The 23186-nt window shown below is 39.0% G+C and overlaps 3 protein-coding genes and 2 pseudogenes across 3 annotated transcripts; 3 read left to right on the forward strand and 2 right to left on the reverse strand.

Moving 5' to 3' along the window:
* Nucleotides 1–10050: 10050 nt before the first annotated feature.
* On the reverse strand, nucleotides 10051–11222 carry LOC116134748 (annotated as a pseudogene).
* A 510-nt stretch (nucleotides 11223–11732) lies between these two features.
* On the forward strand, nucleotides 11733–12539 carry LOC116134749. Its single transcript, XM_031420407.1, has 2 exons — nucleotides 11733–12218; nucleotides 12264–12539. The coding sequence occupies exons 1-2, from the start codon at nucleotides 11733–11735 to the stop codon at nucleotides 12537–12539; spliced, it is 762 nt and encodes a 253-aa protein (XP_031276267.1).
* Nucleotides 12540–14564: 2025 nt separating this feature from the next.
* LOC116134750 lies at nucleotides 14565–15666 on the reverse strand (annotated as a pseudogene).
* Nucleotides 15667–16438: 772 nt separating this feature from the next.
* On the forward strand, nucleotides 16439–17306 carry LOC116134751. Its single transcript, XM_031420408.1, has 2 exons — nucleotides 16439–16853; nucleotides 16954–17306. The coding sequence occupies exons 1-2, from the start codon at nucleotides 16439–16441 to the stop codon at nucleotides 17304–17306; spliced, it is 768 nt and encodes a 255-aa protein (XP_031276268.1).
* Nucleotides 17307–21406: 4100 nt separating this feature from the next.
* Nucleotides 21407–22464, forward strand: LOC116134713. Its single transcript, XM_031420375.1, has 2 exons — nucleotides 21407–21446; nucleotides 21748–22464. Exons 1-2 carry the CDS (start codon nucleotides 21434–21436, stop codon nucleotides 22335–22337), a joined length of 603 nt encoding a protein of 200 aa, XP_031276235.1. The 5' UTR covers nucleotides 21407–21433; the 3' UTR covers nucleotides 22338–22464.
* The last annotated feature ends 722 nt before the right edge of the window (nucleotides 22465–23186 follow it).

Below are 23186 nucleotides of genomic sequence, written 5' to 3' on the forward strand. Positions count from 1 at the left end.
GAAGCAGAGGCCAGCCCATCAGCCGTTACTGGTCATTATTATTTCATGCAGTCCCTTTATATGCTTTAATTGATTCGGGTGCTACCCATTCGTTTATATCTATGGGATGCTTGAGATTAGGTTTGAAACCTACTAGAGCGACTCAGCTCATTAGATAGAACTACCCGATGGGGTTAGTGTTGTGACTCAAGAGATTTTGTTAGAGAGTCCTTAGTGATCCAGGGTAGAGGTTAACAGTTGACTTAATAGTTTTTGTAGTCCCGATTTTGATGTGATTCTGGGTATGGACTTCCTAGGAGGTATGGATAGAGATTGACTGTCGGAAAAAGAAGGCGAGGTTTAACCTTGATTGGGAGATATTTTAGTTTTGGAGAAGCCATCAGTTGAGCATGCTGATTAGTAATGTGAAAGCCAGGAAGATGTTGAGAAGGGGTGTTCGGGTTATATTGCCCATGTAGTGCAGATGGTGATGTTCCACAGTTAGAGATTCAAGGGTGCCAGTAGTTCGAGACTTCCTAGATGTGTTTCGGAAGAGTTACCGGGTTTGCCTCCGAAAGGAGGTAGAATTTAGTATCGAACTAGCACCAGGACCAGCACCAATATCTAAAGCCCTTTATCGAATGGCCCCAGCTGAGCTCCAAGAATTAAAGAAGCAACTCCAAGAGCTTTAGATAAGGCTTCATCTGACCAAGTCATTCCCCTTGGGGAGCTCCAATCCTGTTTGTAAAAAGAAGGATGGATCACTAAGGATGTGTATCGATTATAGGGAGTTGAATAAAGTTACAGTGAAGAATAAGTACTCGCTACCCCGATAGATGACCTCTTTGATTAGTTGAAAGGGTGCACAGTGTTCTCCAAAATTTATTTGAGGTCCGGGTACCATCAGGTAAGAGTGGCTGGAGCAAGATGTGGCTAAAACGGCCTTCCGTACCAGGTACGGGCATTATGAATTTGTAGTAATGCCTTTTGGCTTGACTAATGCCCCAGCATTTTTTATGGACTTGATGAACAGGGTATTTCATGAGTACTTGGATCAGTTTATTGTTGTCTTCATCGACGACATTCTGATTTACTCAAAGTCAAGAGAAGAACATGAGAACACTTGGATTAGTATTGCAACGGCTGAGAGAAAAGAAGTTGTGTGCTAAGTTTTCCAAGTGTAGTTTTGGCTGAATCAAGTGATATTCTTGGGTCATACCGTGTCGAAGGAAGGATTTCGGTAGATCCAAGTAAAGTGCAGGCCATCCTGGAATGGCAGAAGCCGAGAACAGTGAAAGAATCAGGAGCTTCTTAGGCTTAGCAGGTTACACCGGCGATTTGTATCGGGATTCGCCCAGTTGGCTAAACCGTTGACAGCCCTTACTAACAGAAGACTTCTTTTATCTGGTCACCGCATGTGAAGAAAGCTTTCAAGAGTTGAAGAAGAGGTTAACATCAGCTCCTGTACTAGTGTTACCGCAGGAGGGTGTAGATTATGACATTTTTACAGACGCCTCTTTGCAGGGACTTGGAGCTATGTTGTGCAGTTAGGTAGGTTATAGCTTATGCTTCTCGTCAATTGAAGAGTACGAGACCAGATACCCTACACATGACCTAGAATTAGCAGCTGTGGTCTTGCTTTAAAAATATGGAGGCATTACCTTATGTTGTGAAGAGTAATATCTACACCGACCATAAGAGTCTAAAGTACTTCTTCACCAAAAGGAGTTGAATATGAGGCAGAGAAGGTGGTTAGAGCTGGTCAAGGATTATGATTGTGAGATCAAGTACCAACCAGGGAAAGCCAATGGTAGCCGAGTCTTGAGTAGAAAAGCTCATGTTTTCCGGCTTACCAGACAGAAAGTTATAGAAGAATTGTCTAAGGAACAGATTGAGGTGGTTCCGGGAAGAGTTGCCAGCCTAGAGGTACAGTCTTCTTTACTGGAGGAAATTAGAGAAAAGCAAATGGCTGATAGTGGTGTCAAATAGTTCAGCAAGTACATGAGGGCAAGACACAGAGTTCTTTGTGAAGATGGTGTCCTCTATTTCAGAAATCGGTTGTGCATTCCTCAAATGAGGAGTTGAAACAAAAATCCTCATAGAGGCTCATGACACACCATACACCGCTCATCCGGGAGCACCCAAGATGTATCAGATATCAAGAAAGGCTATTGGTGGTCAGGTATGAAGAAAGACATCGCCGAGTTTGTGCTAAATGTCTAACTTGTCAGCAGGTGAAAGCGAACATCAACGGCCGTCAGGGTTGCTTCAGCCATTGAGTGTTCCAGAATGGAAATGGGAGAGCATTTCAATGGATTTTATCACGGGTCTTCCCAGAGTGCAGAAAGATATAATGCAATATGGGTGATTGTGGATAGGTTAACCAAGTCAGCCCTTTTCTCCCAGTAAAGGAAAGTACCACTACAATCAGTTGGCTCGATTTACCTCAAGGAGATAGTCAATTGCATGGTTGCCCAAGACTAAGTATCAGATAGAGATTCCAGATTTGTTTCAGCCTTCTGGACAAGTTTACAGAGGTTTGGGTACCCGTTTAGCATTCAGTACTGCCTATCATCCTCAGACAGATGGCCAAACCGAGAGAACGAATCAGTGCTCGAGGATATGTTAGAGCCTGTTGCTGGATTATAGAGTATCCTGGCATGAGATGTTACCCTTAGTGGAATTTGCCTACAACATAGTATCAGTCTACAATTAGAATGGCGCCTTATGAGGCTTTGTATGGTAGACGATGTAGGTCTCCGCTTCATTGGATAAGTAGGCGAAAGAGATGAGTTGAGTACCGCTCTTGGGCCAGAGATGACTCAGAAACTAGTAGATATGGAGGTTAACAAAATAGAATGAAACAAGCCCAAGATCGACAGAAGAGTTATGCCGACTTGAAGAGGAAAGAGGTAGAATTCCAAGTGGGCGATAAAGTTTTTCTGAAAGTTTCCCCTTACAAGCGAGTCTGCGCTTCAGAAGCAAAGGAAGTTAGCGCCGAGGTATGTAGGTCCTTTTGAGATCTTGCAACGAGTAGGAAAAGTGGCTTATAGATTGCACACTACCACCTAGCATGGACAGGGGGCACGATGTCTTCCATGTCTCGATGCTACGAAATGTAGTGATCCCCTCCACATCTTGGCGTAGAAGACGTTGAAGTAACAGAGAATCTAGTATATGAAAACTCCAGTTTCAAATTTTAGATCGAAGGTTAAAGAGCTTCGGAACAAGAGTGTTCCGCTAGTGAAAGTCCTTTGGAGGAATCATAAAGTGGAAGAAGCCACTTGGGAAGTAGAACGGGACATGCAGAATCGTTTCCCAGAGTTATTTGTTTGAATTTCGGGGACGAAATTCTTTTAAGGGGGGAAAATTGTAACGCCCCGCTTGGGTACGTTGTTATTGTTTCCTCTTTCGCCCTTATCGGTTGGTTTTTGTTATTATTGTTTGTTTGAGTGTTATATTGAATGTTGCCCTGAAATTGGTTGAAAATAGAAGAATTTGAGTGTACCAAGCTTCGCCGGGGCGAAGAAGAATCTTCGCCGCGGCGAAGTGGGTTAACCAAGGGTGAAACTCTCTGGACAGTTTCGCCGCGGCGACAAAGGTTTCTTCGCCGCGGCGACGGCCGAATTTCATGTTGGTTGAGTTTTAGACTTTTCTTCCCTAAGGACAATTTGACCTTTCTACCCCTAATTAGCAGGAAAAGTGGGGAGTTAATTGTAAGGATTTTTCATGGAGAAGTGTTGATATGGGGGTGAGTTTGTAATGAATCAAAGGATTAGATGGAATTCCCAAAAGAGTAAGGCAAAATGGGAATGATTGTATTTATATTTCATTAAAGGAATTAGAATCAAGAAACCCTCATTCTTCTCCAAAAACGCAACCCTCCATTCTTCTCCTCTCAACTTCTCTTTTCTTTTGATCAAGGATTTCCAAGGGATTTTGAAGTGATTTGGGTATAGAAACACCCTAAGGCTTCCTAAGGTAAGGATTTCTCCTTAAGTTGTGTGGTTTGTAGATTTAGTTCATTTTGGTTTTTGAGGTTTTCATTCTTTTGGTTAAGAGTAGAGGAATAGTCAAGAAACCAAGTGGAAGAAGATTTGGTGAAGTCTCTCCATAGCAAGTAAGTAAAACCCAACCCAAGTTGAGATTTATGAAATTTCTTTATTAGGGTTTTGATAGACTTGATGTATGTATGTGATATACAGTAATATGGCATGTATGAAGGATTAATAGAGATTTCTATGCTTTGTGAATGTTATTACTTTGCAAATATGAGAATGGGTTGTTGGATTGGCAAGGTAGTTGAGATGGATTTGAAGGGTGTTATGGAACCCTTTTTGGAGTGTTTTATTTGACAGGTTATTATGGCTTTGGTAAGGGGTTTTTCCCCATTTTGGATGGTTAGGAAAAGTTTTAGATTCATGACTATGATAGAGTCTTATAGTGCACATGAGTTGTTTGATGAAATGCCTAATAGGGTTTGAGTGTGAGTAATGAACCTTAATTCTTGCAACATTGCATGTTGGCATTTCACAGTGCATTAGTAGAGATAAATCATCCATGTGCATTGCTATATGCATTGAAAAGTGACCTAAGAAGAGTAGGAAACTTTGTGTATAGAAATACCCTATGAGTAGAGAGCTTAGTGGGTAAAATTACTCTAAGGGTAGAGAGCATTGAAAAATGCTATAATAGAATGAGTTAGAAGAGTAGTTAAGTTGGGATGATGCTTTGTGATCATCACCCGACCGTTATGGAATCAGTTGAGCTTTGTGATCATCATCCGAATAGCCTTAGAGAGATGGGTCGATGCTTAGTGATCGTCACCCAATGAGTAATAGGAATGGGTAGATGCTTTGTGACCACTACCCGATTAGTTAAGAGATATGTAGGTTGATGCTTTGTGATCATCATCCAACGGCTAGTAGAACGGGCTGATGCTTTGTGATCATCACCCGATAGTGACTAGAGACGGTAAATGCTTGGTGATCATAACCCAAAATTCATGAGGACGGGTAGGTGCTAGGTGATCTCCACCCGATAGTTAGGAGGAACCGAGTTGGTGCCTTGTGATCCTCACTCGGTAGTCACTAAGAAAGGGTTGGTTCTGTGTGAATTCCACCCGATAGCCATATAGATGAGATGGTGCTGTGTGAACGCCATCCGGCCGTACCTCCGGTAAGATGAGGCCATGATGTTATTAGAAACAGAATAGAAAACGAATTAGAAAAGGAAAGAATTAAGAGTCACACACGGGACACGTTAGAGAGTTTTACTACTGAGCATTATTTGTGCTCACCCCGTTATTTTCCTTTGTGGATGCAGGTTCTAGTGTGATGCGGTTGGAGGGCGTCGCGCGCGAGGAGCAATAGCTAACACTGTTCCCCTATTTTGTCTTTTAAAATGCACTTTTGTAAACAGTAACCTTTGTGTATAAAAGACATGTGAATTGTAATGAAAAGAAACTTTTGGGGCGCCCAATTTTCCATTGTTAATTGCATGCATTGTACTAGTTTTCAGTAGGTGTTACACTTAGGATAGACAATAAGGATATTATCAAAATAACAACTATGCCAACTATGGCAAGTTGAGTTAAACATACCTAAAGGAATGTGGGATAGTATCAAAACTCACCTCTCAGTATATACCCTAGCATAATGGTGTGTTTGAAAGGATGAATATGATCTTACATGAAATGGTTAGGTCCATGATGAGTTGCCCACATCATTATGAGGTTATGCCCTAGAGACTGCGACTCATGTACTAAACCGTGTGCTGTCAAAGTCTGTAGATAAGACTCCATATGAACTATGGAGTTGGCAAAAGCCCAAATTGTCTTATTTAAGGATTTGGGGTTGTGAAGGTTTTGTCAAGAAATTGACTTCGAACAAGTTGGGCTTGAAATCTGACAAATGCATTTTTGTAGGGTATCCTAGGGAGACCAAAGGGTATAATTTCTAACAACTAGAAGAGCGCAAAATTTTTGTCGCTCATACTGGTTTCTTCTTAAATGGAATTTTTCCTAAGAAGTACTAGTGAGAGAAAAGTAGAACACAATGAAGTTCTAGAACCACAAAATGAATTAGACAAAGGATGGGAGGATGTGCCATAGAAAGTGGTTTAACATCGTGAGGAGGTCACTCCACAATCAGTGGATCAAAGTGAACCACCTCAAGTAGCACAGGAGCTATGTAGGTCTTAAAGAGTACGTCATGAGCCCGAGAGATATAGTTTTCTTATGATTCAACATGGCAACGTATTAGTCTACCAAGACAATGAATCCAGGACCTATGAAGACACTATATCAGATCCGGATTCCGCTAAATGGCTTGAAGCCATGAAATCTGAGATGGACTTCATGTATCAGAACCAGTTATGGTTTCTAGTGGATCCACCTTAACGGGTTAAAACCTATAGGGTGTAAATAGGTCTTCAAGAAGAAGACTGACATGGATGGCAAGGTGCATACCTATAAGGCACAACTTGTTGCCAAAGGTTTCAAACAAATTCATGGTATTAACCATGAAGAAACCTTTTCATCGGTTGCCATGATTAAATCCATCTAGATTGTGCTTATGATTGCTGCATATCATGACTATGAAATTTGGGAAATGGATGTCAAAATAGCTTTCCTGAATGAAAACCTTGAAAAGGATGTGTATATGACACAAACTGATGGTTTCATGCTTAATGGACAAGCTGATAAGGTATGCAAGTTGTAGAGGTCCATTTATGGACTCAAGCAAGCTTCAAGGAGCTAGAACATTCGTTTTGATGAAGCCGTAAAAGAATTCGATTTTATAAGAATGAAGATGAGCCTTATGTTTACAAGAAAGTAAGTGGGAGGGCAGTGGCATTCTTGGTATTATATGTTGACGACATACTTCTCATCGGGAGTGATATACCGAACTTACAGTTGGTAAAGACTTGGTTATCCAAGTGCTTCTCCATGAAAAACTTAGGAAAAACAGCCTACATCCTCGGAATAAAGATCTCTATTGATCGATCGCGTAGGTTGTTTGGCCTAAGTCAGAGTACATACATATACAAGGTACTGAAGAGATTCAGTATGGAAGAATCCAAGAAGGGATTTCTTCCAATGCCAGATGGTATCTATCTCTCCAAGGATATGTGTCCTAAAACACACGATGAGAGAGATAAAATGAAGAGGATCCCATATGCGTCAGCAATTGGATCCATCATGTATGCCATATTGTATGCTCGGGTTGATGGCTCATATGCATTAAGCACTTGCAAAAGATATCAATCAGATCCAAGTGAGCAATGTGATGTTGTGTACTCAGATTGATGTCTTATGTGCATTAAGCACTTGTAGAAGATATCAATCAGATCCTAGTGAGCGACACTGGATGGGTGTCAAGAACGTCCCTAAGTACTTGAAAAAGGACTAAGGATATGTTCTTGTTTTATGAAGGGAAAAATAAGCTCACTATAAGAGGATACTGTGATGCCAGTTCCCAAATGGATAAAGATGATTTTCGCTTGCAATCCGGGTTTATATTTTGTCTCAATAGAGCTGTAGTGAGCTAGAAGAGCTTGAAGCAAAGTATTGTAGTGGATTCTATGACTAATGCTAAGTATATCACATTATCTAATGTAGCCGTGTAGGTAGCTTGGATCAAGAAGTTCAATAATGAACTTGATGTGGTTCCAAGCATTACTGATCTGGTAAAGTTCTACTACGACAACAATGGAGCCATTGCTGTGGCTAATGAACCACGGTCTCACCAGTGATCCAAACACTTACTTAGTTGATTCAATCTGATTTAAGAAATAGATTAGAAAAGGGGATGTGCAGATTTGTAGAATACCTACTAACCCACAGTTAAAGTTTTTGTTGCAGTAGAAGCTTGATGGGCACTTAGGGTCATTCGATGTTGAGTACATGAATGATTGGCTATAGTGCAAGTGGGAGATGGTTAGATTAGGTGCCCAGGAGCTAATTAATTATTGTAGAATTGACTCTCTAAAATAATGTTTATTAATCAATAAAAGGCAATTTTCTTCTATATCATGTAAATCATAATTATGTGTATTGATATATGTCCTTAGGATGGTAGAACCGTGACGAGGGTATCAAGTGTTTCGAATCTTGATAGTGAGAACCCTATGATCACATATGGTGGCCATTCTAGAAATGTCTGTAGCTTCAGTATTATTCTGACCAAGGACACAGATAATACGGTAAGACTATCATAGTGTTGAACGACCCTGTCAAAAGACAGCGACTGATATCCCTTGTCAAGGTTGTTTGCCGACAACTTGTATGACACATGGGTGCTTGTTGTAGGCAAGTTCATTGGACAAACCCACCAGAGGATTCCATGTGGATGGTAACCCTAGTGTCTATGGAATAAATCCTCTAACGAATGGTAGTGCATGTGATCCTTAGACTTGTGCACCGATTGGTGTAGTTTGACACTAGCCCAACGCAGTTCTATTCAGAGATATCAATATGATAGTGATTGGCTACATCGAGGAGTGTATCAAGACTATGGTGGATCAAAAAAGGATTCATCACTCTCGGGTACGGGAGAAGTTATCTCATGGTGCAATTCAGTGAATGGCAATGACATTAAAGTTGTAGCCATAGTGGGATTGAGTTGTTGCTCTATTCAAATTACTATTCCAGTCATTAGTCTAGTAATTGAGTACAAAGATATCAAAGATAACTGAGGTTGACACTATTTTTGTACCTTAGCCTCAGTGAGATAACAGATGATGAAAGGATTGGATTGGATGGTAACCATATCATTGATAGGCAAGCTGTTTCGCTGAATCCGAATCTATCGGGTGGCCATGATGCCTTGTAGAGGCCAATCTTGGTATGTGTTTAGTGAGACGATTGATTGGTGTCAATTGCGAGACTACTCACTGTCGATGTGATGAGGAGCCTTCGAGTCACATGCATAGAAGACAGATTAAGGATAAATTGGTGAGAAAGGGTATTTTCGTCATTTGTGATGAAAGGGTATTTTTGTCATTTATGATGAAAAGGATATTTTCGTCTTTTGAGATGAAAGGGCATTTTGGTAATTTCACAATACAATTAAATTTGCTGAGGTTGTTGCCTATATTTAATTTCATATTGAAATTAAAATTAGTGAGATTATTTATTTAAATATATTCATATATTTAAATATTATATATATTATTTACTATTAATATTTGATGATATTAATATTAGTGAAGATAACATATATGAAATATGAAATTCATATTTGAATTTGAATAAGATGTCATGTGGATTATTACCTTGTTTGATAATGAGGATTTACTGTTCTAGTCATGGAATAAATTTATTCTTAACTAGATTAAGGTTTTAATTTTTGTTGCATATAAAAGGCAGCTTAAAATTAGAATAAAATGAGAGAACACATTAATTAAATCAAAGCCACTCACCTCACTCTCTCTCACGTTTTTCACTTGGTGGAGAAGAGATTTTTTCTTGAAGAAAAATTTTGCATCCTTTTTGCTAGTATGTCTTGGTAGCACTTGAGACCGCAAGTCGATCGCCATCCTATCTTCGTGTGGATACCGAGAGTTCACTCTTATTTTAGAGTAAGAGCAATTTGTATCAATTGAGGGAGCCTCCAAACGCTAGTATGAAATCTGGAAATTTTATATTCAATATCATTTCATATGTAAATAACGTAAATCGAGTATAAGGTTCTTGGGTTCAATGTTGTTGTTGGGGATTTTTTTTTTTTCTGTTTTCCGCTGCGTAAACCCCATTAGCGACTAACAAGATTCACGTTATCGTCAAGCATATGTTGGTAAATGAAGAGAGTTGGATGGCGGGTTGTGTCATGGCAACCAATTAAGTTTACAAGAGTTTTAAAATTACATGGTACTTATGCTTGAATAATTAAATAAATATATATTGTAGACTTGTAAACAAAATTTTTGCTCGTCATTTATAATGATCAAATCCTGTACTTCCCAATGCAGTTCAAATTTCTATAGGTAAAAATGTACGGTCGTATTGTGCAAAATTCTGCACTTCCCAAATTTCTTGAAATAAATTACAAGAAATATACCTTCATCTGATTATGAGGTATTACATTGATTAATAGACCGCAATTGTTTCTTCATAATATCTTCAAGAAGAAACCTACTGTTAAGGTGAGATGATCCCCTTCTTCTATTACTGATTTTGCTATCTTTCCAAGCTCTTTTGCTCTTTGTCTTCTCTCTTCTCCTTCTTTTCCTTTATCCATTGTCCTTTCCACATCATTCTTAACATCTTCTCACTTCACCAAAACTCCAATCTCTTTTTTCTCTCCCCACTTCATCGGATATTCTGCCCTAACCCTGACGCCAATTTTTAGTACTAGGATGACAAGTTTCTCGTTACAAAATTGGTCCCCGAAAAGTGACCAGGTTACCAATGGCAGGCCAGTGCACATGCCTTCTAGCGTTGAGTTCCAACCGCAATATGTTAAGAACCCACCAATTAAAGGGTGTGACAATATTAGAACTTGTGGTGCCCAACCCCTTATCACAAGTCCTCTCCTTTTATCCTCTCCTCAAAACCATCCTCTACCATCCATTTTTGTAACTCTTTGGATATATATCCTCCTCTTATGACCCAAATGAATGGCTTATTTGATGCTTCTAATCATATCCCAAGTTCTATCAACTATGCAGGAACTATATTGCAAAGGCTTCCAAGGCAAATGTAAATTACAGAGTTGGTATCTTGTGAATTTAGCCACTTCAGACATTGGGCATCATCAATGGCTGCTTTGTTACCTGGGTAAACCTTATCCAAGTAGTCTTTACTGCATAATGAAACTGGCCCGACGCACCAGACCTTGTTGTCTTTTACCTTACTGTATTCTTTAACATAAGCTAACTCTAATTCCTCGAAACTATTCACAATCACCCCATATGTAGCTCCATCAGCTTCAAGCATCATTTCCTCCACAAATTCTTTTAGATTTGGATCTATAGAATTTATCTACGGTTTAGTAAATTCAACTTTATCAGGCATATCTGACACAACAAAGTACTGTGTCTCTAAGGAGACACTCTCCATAACCTTGGAAACCTTTAACATTGTGGAAGGATAGAAGACGGAAGCAACATACTCCATGGAAACTAATCCTTGGAATATTAAATTTTCTAGCAATATGTGCTGTATACGGCAAGCACATATCACAGATTATGCAGCTTGGCTGTGGTTTTAGCTCCACAAACAATGTTTCTATTGGCTCTTTTAGTGTTCAAAGTAGTGATATTTTGCTTGAAACAATTATTTTGATTATGCTGGAGCTGGAAACTAGCAGCAAAATGGCAGAATTTGAAGTTGTGAAACTGGTCTGGAGCAGTTCACCATAGTTGGTCTGTAGGCATGCTGAAGTGATAGTTTTTGGTGAATTCACCTTGCATTTGGCTACCAACTTTATATCAACTTAATGTGATGTAATTAGAGTTGCTAAGGATGTATGGTTAAGATGTTATTTTGGACTAAAATATGTTTTATGTTAGGTACAACAATAAGTCTGCATGTATAAAACCCTGCTGTATTTTTTGTTGAATATATGAAAAATAAAAGTCCTTCTTCTCTCTTATCTTTTCCTTCCTTTTTCTCTCCCGTATAACCATCCTTACATGCTCAAATAACCAACAAGTGGTATCAGAGCCTCACTTTGATCTTAAGGGGCCTGCAAAAACCTTCATTTTGGCACTCACTCAGTCAGTCCTCACCACACCAAAAACCAAGCTTCATGGCAGCAAGTTCAGCCTCACTATTACCTCTAACCTTCAATAGGGAACAATACCATATGTGGGTTGTTAAGATGAAGGCTTACTTGAGAGGTCAGAGTCTATGGCAGTACATAGAAGAAGAGAAGCAGTCGCCACAGTTGGGGCCAAATCCAACCTTGAATCAAATAAGAATCCATGAAGAGGAGACTATTAAAGCTCTAAGAGCTCTATCCCACATACATGCAGTTGTTACGGATCAAGTCTTCACAAGGATAATGGCTTGTGAGACAGCAAATGAAGCTTGGGACAAACTTAAGGAAGAATTTGGAGGAAGTAGCCAAACCAAAAACATGCAAGTCTTGAACCTAAGGAGAGAGTTTGAGACATTGAAAATGCAAGAGGCTGAAGTGGTTAAGGAGTATGTAGATAGATTAATGAATATGGTTAACAAGATAAGGTTGCTAAGGGAAGAGATAACTAATAAAAGAATTGTAGAGAAGGTATTGGTAAGCCTACCTAAGAGGTTTGAATAAAAAATCTCCTCTTTGGAGGATTCCAAAGACTTGTCTCAAATTACCTTAACTGAACTTGTTCATGCACTTCGAGCTCAAGAGCAAAGAAGAAAGTTGAGGCAGGAGGACAGTGGCAAAGTTGCATTGGTTGTCCAGCAAAAGAGCAAGCCAACTCAGGGAGGAAACAAGAGGTTTATTGGAGATAAGAGAGGAAAGGAAAGAGCAAGCAGTCAGTGGAACAAACCAATAGGTTTCAGGAGTTTTGCACCATGTTCTCACTACAAAAAGAAGAACCATGCAGAGAGCAAGTGCTAGTTCAGACCATGTTCAATGTAGGGCATGTAAACAATTTGGCCACATTGAAAAGGTCTGGAAAAACAAACCACACCAGCTAGCACAGCAAACACAGATGGCTGAGGATATACAACAAACTACAGAATCAGAGCAGTTGTTTGTGGCATCCTGCTATGCAGTTCCGTTCAATGCTAGAGCTTGGCTGATTGATTGTGGATGTACAAATCATATGACAGTTGATCTGGAGAATTTTGTGAAGCTGGACCAAGCATACCAATCAAGTGTAAAGGTGGGGAATGGTGATTTTGTAAAGGTTAAAGGCAGAGGAGATGTGGCTCTGCAGACCTTGATAGTTACAAAAATCATTTCTACTGTGTTGTTTGTTCTTAAAATCAATAAAAATCTGCTTAGTATAGGACAAATGCTTGAAAGAAATTACATCCTACACTTTGAAAACAAATCCTACACAATATTAGATAATGAAGGAAATGTGATGATGCATGTTAAAACGGTGGGGAAGAGTTTCCCAGTTGAACTCAAAAAATAAGAATTTCAAGCTATGACAGTGAATTCAAATGACACAGACCTATGGCATAAAAGGTATGGTCATTATCACTTTGCTGGCCTTAGGCAAATGAAGCTTAAAAATATGGTGCATACCTTACCTGAAATGAAAGAGAAAGAGAGCTTGTGTAGAGTATGCCAAATAGGGAAGCTTAGCAAACCTGTCTTTCCAACAAACTAGGCCTGGAGAGCCACTGAAAAGCTCTAATTGGTACACACTGATGTGTGTGGACCAATGCAAACCCCATCCCTAAGTGGATCCAAATACTTTACCTTGTTTATTGATGATTATTCAAGAATAACTTGGATGTATTTTTTAAACAAAAGGGAGAAGTTGCCGCTGTGTTTAGGAGGTTTAAAGCTCAAGTTGAAAACCAAGCTGGTGTAAGGATAAAGGCTGTGAGAAGTGCTAATGGGGTGAATATACTTCATGGGAATTTGGCTCTACATGTAGGGATGCAGGAATATGGCATCAGTATAGTTGTCCTTACACTCCTCAACAACATGGAGTGAGTGAAAGGAAGAATAGGACAGTAATGGAGATGTCAAGGTGCATGCTAACTGAAAAAATCTGCCAAAGGAGTTATGGGCAGAATCTGTGAACTCTAGTGTGTATTTGTTGAATAGACTTCCAACCAAGGCTTTAAAAGATCTAACTCCATTTGAACATGGTATGGAGTCAAACCTCAAGTAGACCATCTTAGAATCTTTAGGAGTATATGTTATGTCCTCACACCAGCCATCAAAAGATCAAAGCTTGATGACAAAGCAAAGGCTGGAATTCTGGTTGGTTATAACCTCCAATCCAAGGCCTACAGAGTCTATATTCCAGAGTCAAAAAAGGTTGTGGTTTCAAGGGATGTAAAGGTTGATGAGAGGTCAATGTGGAATTAAGAGGAGAAGAAAATTCAGGATGATACACGGCCATAACAAAGAGAGCAAGTTGCTAACCAAGTTGATGGGGCAGATTCTGATACAGAAGAAGAAGACGTATCAGTAAGAGGAACCAGACCTTTTGCAGAGATTTATGGGAGATGCAATGTTGCAATGCTTGAACCAACATCCTATTGTGAAGCAGCCAAGTTAGAGGAATGAAGGATTGCTATGTAGGAAGAGTTTCCATGATAGAAAAGAATGGAACATGGAAGCTTGTAGACAGACCTGCCGAGAGAAAGGTGATCCAGGTAAAGTGGATCTTCAAGAAAAAATTGAACCCTGATGGTTCAGTTTTGGAGCACAAAGCTAGGTTAGTTGTAAACCCCGTGTTATTATTCCAATGCCTTAAGGTATGAAATTTACTTTTCAAGTAATTTTCTTTTTTTGAATGGAAGGATAAAATGGTCAATTTACATGTATTTCGAGATGTGGCCATTATTAAGTGTAAGGGGTGATGTCATTGAAGAGAAATGCGGGTAGAATGGTCATAAAGTTGATTGATATGGTTAAATGGCGTAAACAGTAACCAAGGGTATAGTGGTCTTTTCATACAAANCAATTCCATGACTTCCACACACTCTCAGGTGCATATTCCCTCTTCGTTATCTGTTTAGCAGCTTCTGTCAGAGGAGCAATGATACGGTTCCCCTGGCTTAATATTGTAGGATGTTGGCTACCACCAATTGCATACATAAGCCAATGACTGTAGTCGCTATTCACAACATGAACAAAACCCCATCTGCATCTCGGCATTCTTTGCAGTAATCCCTGCCCAAAGTGAAAGGTTATGGATGATAATATTTTTAGCATACTGGATAGTAATTTGAGCACCATTGTGAATATGAATATGAGCACCACGTGCATTCAATGGTCTTATTATCCGATATAATAAGTTCTTGGCTTAGCCTTAGCCTAATGATCATGTCATGAGCGAAAATGATCCACAGGGGCTTGTCTTGGATGACTGCATGGCGCAGAGTGCCTGGTTTGGGGTTGACAAGGTCATCATTGGCGTGGTTGGTTACGATAGAAGTCTCCAGCTTTGCCTCCGGTGGTGCCACGCCCAAAACCTAGCGCGCAATCAGCTAGCTTATTGGTTCTTAGCCCAGTTTGGCTCACATCTCCAGCACCGATCGATTGGGTTTGTGGCTAAGCATATCCCGTCCGTTTTTCTAAGGGTCCTTTTCAGATTCCTCCTCATGATTGTCCCACCTTCGAAAGACCTATGGATTGTAACAATGAGAGTCAAATGAGATATAAAACAAACTAAAGAGTCTAAATTGGAAGCAATATCCTTTAACATACACAGAAAACAAATGATTGTGAGACCAAGAATTTGCATGCAAATGTATTTATAGATATCATAGTACTAAAGATAACTTGGACTGTAAAAATAGCATGGAGAGATGATCGTGAATGAAAGTGACGAGAGAATTAATGAACATACTCGTGAGTCGTGAACGTGGTGGTTGAGATGTAGGATGACCTCGTGAGGATTTGGGTTATAGGCCTCTTGTGCAGCCTTCTTGGCTTCTTCAGCTCGCTTCTGCCACACCTCATCGAAATCGTTGATTTCAGCCTTTAGGGTCGGAAATATGACGAACAAACTAAATAAAGTCAATAATCCTGCAGCATTATCAGATCCCATACTGTAACTATTTAAGTTCCTCTTCCCAGCTTCATCGATCTTATTATTGTTATTTTTTTTCAATATAAAAAATAAAAATTTCTTTATATTATCTACAATTGTTGCTAAAGTCCAAAGTGTACTTAGTTCAAATCACCCTACGTGATGAGAGTTTACGCAACCTGTGCCATTGCATGAAGAGAGAATTGTTCAAAGTAGTGATATTTTGCTTGAAACAAATATTTTGATTATGCTGGAGCTGGAAACTGGCGATAGAAGGGCAGAATTTGAAGTTGTGAAGCTGGCCTGGAGCAGTTCACCGTAGCTGGTCTGTAGGCATGCTGAAGTGATAGTTTTTGGTGAATTCAGCTTGCATTTGGCTGCCAACTTTATATCAACTTAATGTGATGTAATTAGAGTTGCTAAGGATGTATGGTTAAGATGTGATTTTGGATTAAAATATGTTTTATGTTAGGTACAACAGTAAGTCTGCAATGTATAAAACTCTGCTGTATTTTTGTTGAATGATATGAAATATACAAGTCCTTCTTCTCTCTTATCTTTTTCCTTCCCTTTTTCTCTCCCGTATAACCATCCTTACATGCTCAAATAACCAACAAGTGGTATCAGAGCACCATTTTGATCTTAAGGGGCCTGCAAAAAAAAACCTTCACTTTGGCACTCACTGAGTCAGTCCTCACCACACCAAAAACCAAGCTTCATAGCAGCAAATTCAACCTCACTCTTACCTCCAACCTTCAATTAGGAACAATACCATATGTGGGTTGTTAAGATGAAGGGTTACTTGAGAGGTCAGAGTCTATGGCAGTACATAGAAGAAGAGAAGCAGCCGCCACAGTTGGGGCCATATCCAACCTTGAATCAAATAAGAATCCATGAAGAGGAGACTGCTAAAGCTCCAAGAGCTCTGTCCCATATACATGCAACTGTTACGGATCAAGTCTTCACAAGGATAATGGCTTGTGAGATAGCAAAGGAAGCTTGGGACAAACTTAAGGAAGAGTTTGGAGGAAGTAGCCAAACCAGAAACATGCAAGTCTTGAACCTAAGGAGAGAGTTTGAGACATTGAAAATGCAAGAGGCTGAAGTGGTTAAGGAGTATGTAGATAGATTAATAAATGTGGTTAACAAGATAAGGTTGCTAAGGGAAGAGATAATTGATAAAAAGAATTGTAGAGAAGGTATTGGTAAGCTTACCCCAGAGGTTTGAATCAAAAATCTCCTCTTTGGAGGATTCCAAAGACTTGTCTCAAATTACCTTAACTGAACTTGTTCATGCACTTCAAGCTCAAGAGCAAAGAAGAAAGCTGAGACATGAGGACAGTGGTGAAGCTGCATTGGTTGTCCAACAAAAGAGCAAGCCAACTCAAGAAGGAAACAAGAGGTTTATTGGAGATAAGAGAGGAAAGGAAACAGCAAGCAATCAGTGGAACAAACCAGCTGGTTTTAGGAGTTTTGCACCATGTTCTCACTGCAAAAAGAAGAACCATGTAGAGAGTAAGTGCTGGTTCAGACCAAATGTTCAATGTAGGGCATGTAAACAATTCAGTCACATTGAAAAGGTCTGCCAAAACAAACCACACCAGCCAGCACAGCAAGCACAGATGGCTGAGGATCTACAACAAACTACAGAATCATAGCAGTTGTTTGTGGCATCCTACTATGCAGTTCAATTCAATGCTGGAGCTTGGCTGATTGATAGTGGATGTACAAATCATATGACACCTGATCTGGAGAACTTTGTGAAGCTGGACCAAGCATAATATTAGATAATGAGGGAAATGTGATGATGTATGTTAAAATGGTGGGGACGAGCTTCCCAATTGAACTCAAAAAATCATAATTTCAAGCTATGACAGTGAATTCAGATGACACAAACCTATGGCATAAAAGGTATGGTCATTATCACTATGTTGGCCTTAGGCAAATGAAGCTTAAAAATATGGTGCATACCTTACCCAAAATGGAAGAGAAAAAGAGTTTGTGTAGAGTATGCCAAATAGGGAAGCTTAGCAATCCAACAAACCAGGCCTGGAGAGCTACTGAAAAGCTCCAATTGGTACACATTGATGTGTGTGGACCAATGCAGACCCCATCCCTAAGTGGATCCCAATACTTTACCTTGTTTATTGATGATTATTCAAGAATGACTTGGGTGTACTTTTTTAAAACAAAAAGGAGAAGTTGCTGTTGTGTTTAGGAGATTTAAAGCTCAAGTTGAAAACCAAGCTGGTGTAAGGATAAAGGCTGTGAGAAGTGACAATGGGGGTGAATATACTTCATAGGAATTTGAATCTATATGCAAGGATGCAGGAATATGGCATCAGTATAGCTGTCCTTACACTCCTCAACAAAATGGAATGAGTGAAAGGAAGAATAGGACAGTGATGGAGATGTCAAGATGCATGCTAACTGAAAAAAAAAATCTGCCAAATGAGTTATGGGCAGAATTTGTGAACTCTAGTGTGTATTTGTTGAATAGGCTTCCAACCAAGGCTTTAAAAGATCAAACTCCATTTGAAGCATAGTATGGAATCAAGCCTCAAGTGGACCATCTTAGAATCTTTGGGAGTATATATTATGTCCTCATACTAGCCATCAAAAGATCAAAGCTTGATGACAAAGCAAAGGCTGAAATTTTGGTTGGTTATAGCCTCCAGTCCAAGGCATACAAAGTCTATATTCCGAAGTCTAAGAAGGTTGTGATTTCAAGGGATGTAAAGGTTGAGGTCATTGTGGAACTGGGAGGAGAAGAAAATTCAGGATGATACACGGCCATAGCAAAGAGAGAAAGTTGCTGACCAAGTTGATGGGGCAGATTTTGATACAAAAGAAAAAGTATCAGTTAGGGGAATTAGATCTCTTACTAAGATCTATGGGAGATGCAATGTTGCAATGCTTGAACCAACATCTTATTATGAAGCAGCCAAGTTAGAGGAATGGATGATTGCTATGCATAAGGGGTTGTCCATGATAGAAAAGAATGGAACGTGGAAGCTTATGGACAAACCTGTTGAAAGAAAAGTGATCCAGGTAAAGTGGATCTTCAAGAAAAAATTGAACCCTGATGTTTCAGTTCTGAAGCACAAAGCTAGGCTAGTTGTGAAAGACTTTGCACAACAACATGGTGTAGACTTTCAAGACACATTTGCACCTATTGCTAGGCATGATACAATCAGGTTAGTCCTTGCTTTGGCAATTCAATTCAAGTGGAAAGTTTACCAAATGGATGTCAAGTTAGCCTTCTTGAATGGTTGGCTGGATGAAAAGATATTTATTGAACAACCTGAGGGACACGAAGTCAAGGGGAAAGACGACAAGGTCTATTTGCTGAGGAAGGTCTTATATGACCTAAAACAAGCTCCAAGAGCTTGATACAGCAGAATCAATGACTACCTGGTCAGCCTAGGTTATGCAAGGAGTCTAAATGAGCATACTTTTTATGTGAAGAAAGTCAATGAAGATGTGATCATGGTTTCCTTGTATGTAGATGATTTGCTGGTGACAGGAAACAATGCTATTCAAGTTGAAGAGTTTAAGAAGGCAATGCACAAAAAGTTTGAGATGACTGACTTGGGAGAAATGACCTATTTTCTTGGAATGAAAATCTATCAATCTCAAGATGTCATTTTTATATGTCAAAGGAGATATGCTAATGAGATGCTGAAGAAGTTTGGGATGGATGAATGTAAGTCGGTTGGCACACCTTTAGTGCAAAATCAAAGGTTGTGCAAAGAGGACGGAGCAGCCCCGGTGGATGAAACAAATTATAGAAGGTTGACTAGGAGTTTGCTATATTTGACAGCAACAAGACCTGATCTAATGTTTCCCACTAGTCTCCTATCAAGATTTATGAGCAAACCAAGTGAGGAGCATCTTAAAGCAACCAAGAGAGTGCTGAGGTTCATCAGAGGAACAACAGATCATGGAATCTGGTTCAGGAAGTCTGAAAATTTCATATTGGTAAGCTATGCAGACAGTGATTGGGGAGGTTCTTGTGATGACATGCGAAGCACATCAGGGTATGTTTTCCTGCTGAATTATGGAGCTTTTAGCTAGTCTTCCAAGAAGCAAGAAACAGTGGCTCAATCCACTGCAGAGGCTAAATACATATCAGCTGCTGCTACAGTAAATCAAGCCATATGGTTGAGGAATATGTTGAATGATATGGAGGTAAAACAGTGTAAGCCTACTGAAATTTGTTGTGATAATCAATCGGCTATTGCTATGGCAAAGAATCCAGTCATGCATGGGAACTAAGCACATAAAAATCAAGTTTCATGCAGTGAGGGAGGCTGAGTAATGCAGGGAAATCAAATTGACTCATTGCAGGGGAGAAGTTCAATTGGTTGACATCTTTACAAAGTCTTTATGTAAGTCCAAGTTTGAAGATCTTAAACTTAAACTCGGTGTCTCAAGTAAAAATATCAAGGAGGAGTGTTCAAAGTAGTGATATTTTGCTTGAAACAAATATTTTGATTATGCTGGAGTTGGAAACTAACGGCAAAAGGGCAGAATTTGAAGTTGTGAAACTGGCCTAGAGCAGTTCACCGTAGTTGGTCTATAGGCATGCTGAAGTGATAGTTTTTGGTGAATTCAACTTGCATTTGGCTACCAACTTTATATCAACTTAATGTGATGTAATTAGAGTTGCTAAGGATGTATGGTTAAGATGTTATTTTGGATTGAAATATGTTTTATGTTAGGTACAACAGTAAGTTTGCAATGTATAAAACTCTGCTGTATTTTTGTTGAATGATATGCAATATACAAGTCCTTCTTCTCTCTTATCTTTTTCCTTCCTCTTTTCTCTCTCGTATAACCATCCTTACATGCTCAAATAACCAACAAGAATAAAAATATTGCTTAACGTTCTTATTATTTTTGAAATGTTTTGTGTTTTGTTGCTTCCAGATAGGATGGAAAATGTATATGTATCAGTTATAATTAATGATCTAAACTAAGAAAAGAAATTAGATAAGAAGTCGGGAGGGAAGGGAGGGGAGCCTCTCTTACTAAAACAATCAACAGTTTAGGCTTTTCTTTTATTTGAGATCAATCAGCTTAACTACAAGATGTTTGCAGATCTAATATCGTTTAATTTGGGAAAAGAATTTGATTTCATTTCAGAGCTTCTCATCTGGGCAAAGTGACGGTTAGATTTTATATTTATAAGATTATACTAATTGCATGTGAGATGGGAATCGTAAGGGTCAGCTTTCTTGGCCACGGTGAATCATATAATGTTCTTGTGCTTGAAGCAATATTCTAGGTTAATTAATGTTGATACGTGCATTATTTTCACGGCGGCTGGCATCCCTCTCTACGTACTCCTCCACCGAAATATTTTGTTACACAAGACAAGCAAAGAATATATAGTTTCTTTCCTCTCCTATTCAAATTGTTAACTTCTACAAACTAACTCAAACAACCCACCCGACACATCACGTTTAGAATAATTATATGCCTCCTGAAAAGCTGTGTGAAGTTCATCAGGTTTTGATCACACACGAAAACGATTGCCACATTGATCCATCGGTTTCCATTTCTATAAATACAATTATAAGCTCACCCCATATCAACAATCACAAAAACATCATTAATTTGGGAAGTTCAGCTGCTAAACTGATTAATTTAGCTCATCATCATGGCATACGTTGGAGGAAGAAGGTGGCCTGGAGAAAGAAGTTATTCGCATAAGCCAATAATTCAAGATTTTGTACCTTCTTCAACTTGGAATGAGGACGCCAATGGCCATTATCTCCTGATGGATCTTCCTGGTACGGAAAAAAGTTATATTTAGTGATGAATATATAGGATATACAGCCTTCTAAAATTATTAAAATCTCCTTAAATATAACGTAATGCAATATATAATATATATATATAGTCTACAATAGCTGAAGAGGTGCATGGAAATATGTAATATGATTTTCTATGTCGATATTAATTGAATACTAAATGAAGAGCAATTTCATTTTTTTTTTTTTTCCTTGTGGAAATATTTATATGAAGATTTACTGCTCAAATGGATATACGAGGAACATGGTATTAACTATTGTGAATTGTATTATGTTTTAGACTTCCAAAAGGAACAGGTGAAGCTCCATGCTGACCCTTCTGGCAGTATAATGGTTAGCGGAGAAAGACTGACGAATGATAAAAGTAGAATAATACGCTTCGAGCAGACCTTTAAACTGCCACCAAATTCAGATATCGATCAGATCACCGGAAAATTTGACGGTGAGATTCTCTATGTAACTGTGCCAAAACTAGTCGAAGCAGAGAAGCAGCAGGAAGTTCCCGAGAGAGAAACCGAAAACATGAGCAGCAGCAGCAATATTACGGAAGAAATCAAAGAGGAAAGCAGTCATCATCATCATCACAATGATGAAAATGTAAACCGCGGTCATGCAGAAGTGCATGGCAAAGAAGAACATGAGCGCCAGTCTGACAAGAAACAAATGTGTTCCTCCCGGGTTGATAGTTTCCATAAAGAGGACGTAGAGAAGTGGGCAAAACAGCCGAGTCAGTTGGATTGGGCTATGAAGATACTAAGGAAAAACAAGGGAATTGTTGTTACGGCCGTGATAGCGTTCTCACTGGGGGTTTACGTTTCTCGCAAGTTCGGACCTGCTGCTGCGGTACTCGAGGCTGCGCCATTTGATTAATTAGTTTGCACGATTGTCCACCAGTAATGCTAAACGATTACAAAATTATGTTGACCATCTACCGTTGTATATAGAATAATATTAGACAAATTCCTTGTGTGAAATTGCAAATAATAAATTATCCATTCCGTCTTTATGATGCTGATTCATTCACTGTGTTTTAATTCATAACGCAAAATTAACAATTCCCTCGTTGTTGTTGGACTGTTTCTTGAATCTATTATTTCTTTGAAACTAAGGAGAAAATTAAAAATTAATGTTGATGATAAAATCAAAAAAAGGAAAATTGCAGCTGGACCACACAATTATCAGGGTGAATCAGAATAAGATGAATTTCAAAAGTAAGTTTGATAGTGATGGAGTGAATGAATGAGACATGGAAGGCAAATTTTTTTTTTTTTTTTTAATCATCAGGAGGTCCGGATCAGTTTGCGCGCACCTTAACTAATCTTCTAAGGTCTTAGAAGTCCGATCGAGTAACCCTCCAGTGACCACCTCTATTAGGGTCTGGACGGACTCAAACTCAGGAGCTTAGGAAAACTCCTTTTATTCTTTGACCACTAGGCTACCAATTTCTATGTCTGTTGAAGGTAATATGCCAAAATGTTTGTTACAACTTACATCCCAACATCTTATGATAAAAAATTAAATTAAATTAAAATGGGTGTTACGACAAATATTACAGAATTAATTTTTAATTTGTAGTCACGAGCATGTCGTATAAAATAGACTACAGAATCATCATGGAGAGATTGGTGTGTTTGAGTAATATCAAACTCTAGACTGATTGTATTATACACAACAAGATTGTGAATTGTGATGGCTACAAGGTCCCTTTAGAAAGGGGGA

This window comes from Pistacia vera, unplaced genomic scaffold (genome assembly GCF_008641045.1).
Source record: "Pistacia vera cultivar Batoury unplaced genomic scaffold, PisVer_v2 Contig291, whole genome shotgun sequence".
NCBI classification, from domain to species: domain Eukaryota; kingdom Viridiplantae; phylum Streptophyta; class Magnoliopsida; order Sapindales; family Anacardiaceae; genus Pistacia; species Pistacia vera.

Coding starts and splice junctions, on each gene's coding strand:
- LOC116134749 (XM_031420407.1), top strand. CDS start 11,733: ATGGCAGCAAGTTCAGCCTCACTATTACCTCTAACCTTCAATAGGGAA. Junction 12,219..12,263: donor GAATTGTAGAGAAGGTATTG/GTAAGCCTACCT, acceptor TCCTCTTTGGAG/GATTCCAAAGACTTGTCTCA.
- LOC116134751 (XM_031420408.1), top strand. CDS start 16,439: ATGAAGGGTTACTTGAGAGGTCAGAGTCTATGGCAGTACATAGAAGAA. Junction 16,854..16,953: donor GAATTGTAGAGAAGGTATTG/GTAAGCTTACCC, acceptor ATGCACTTCAAG/CTCAAGAGCAAAGAAGAAAG.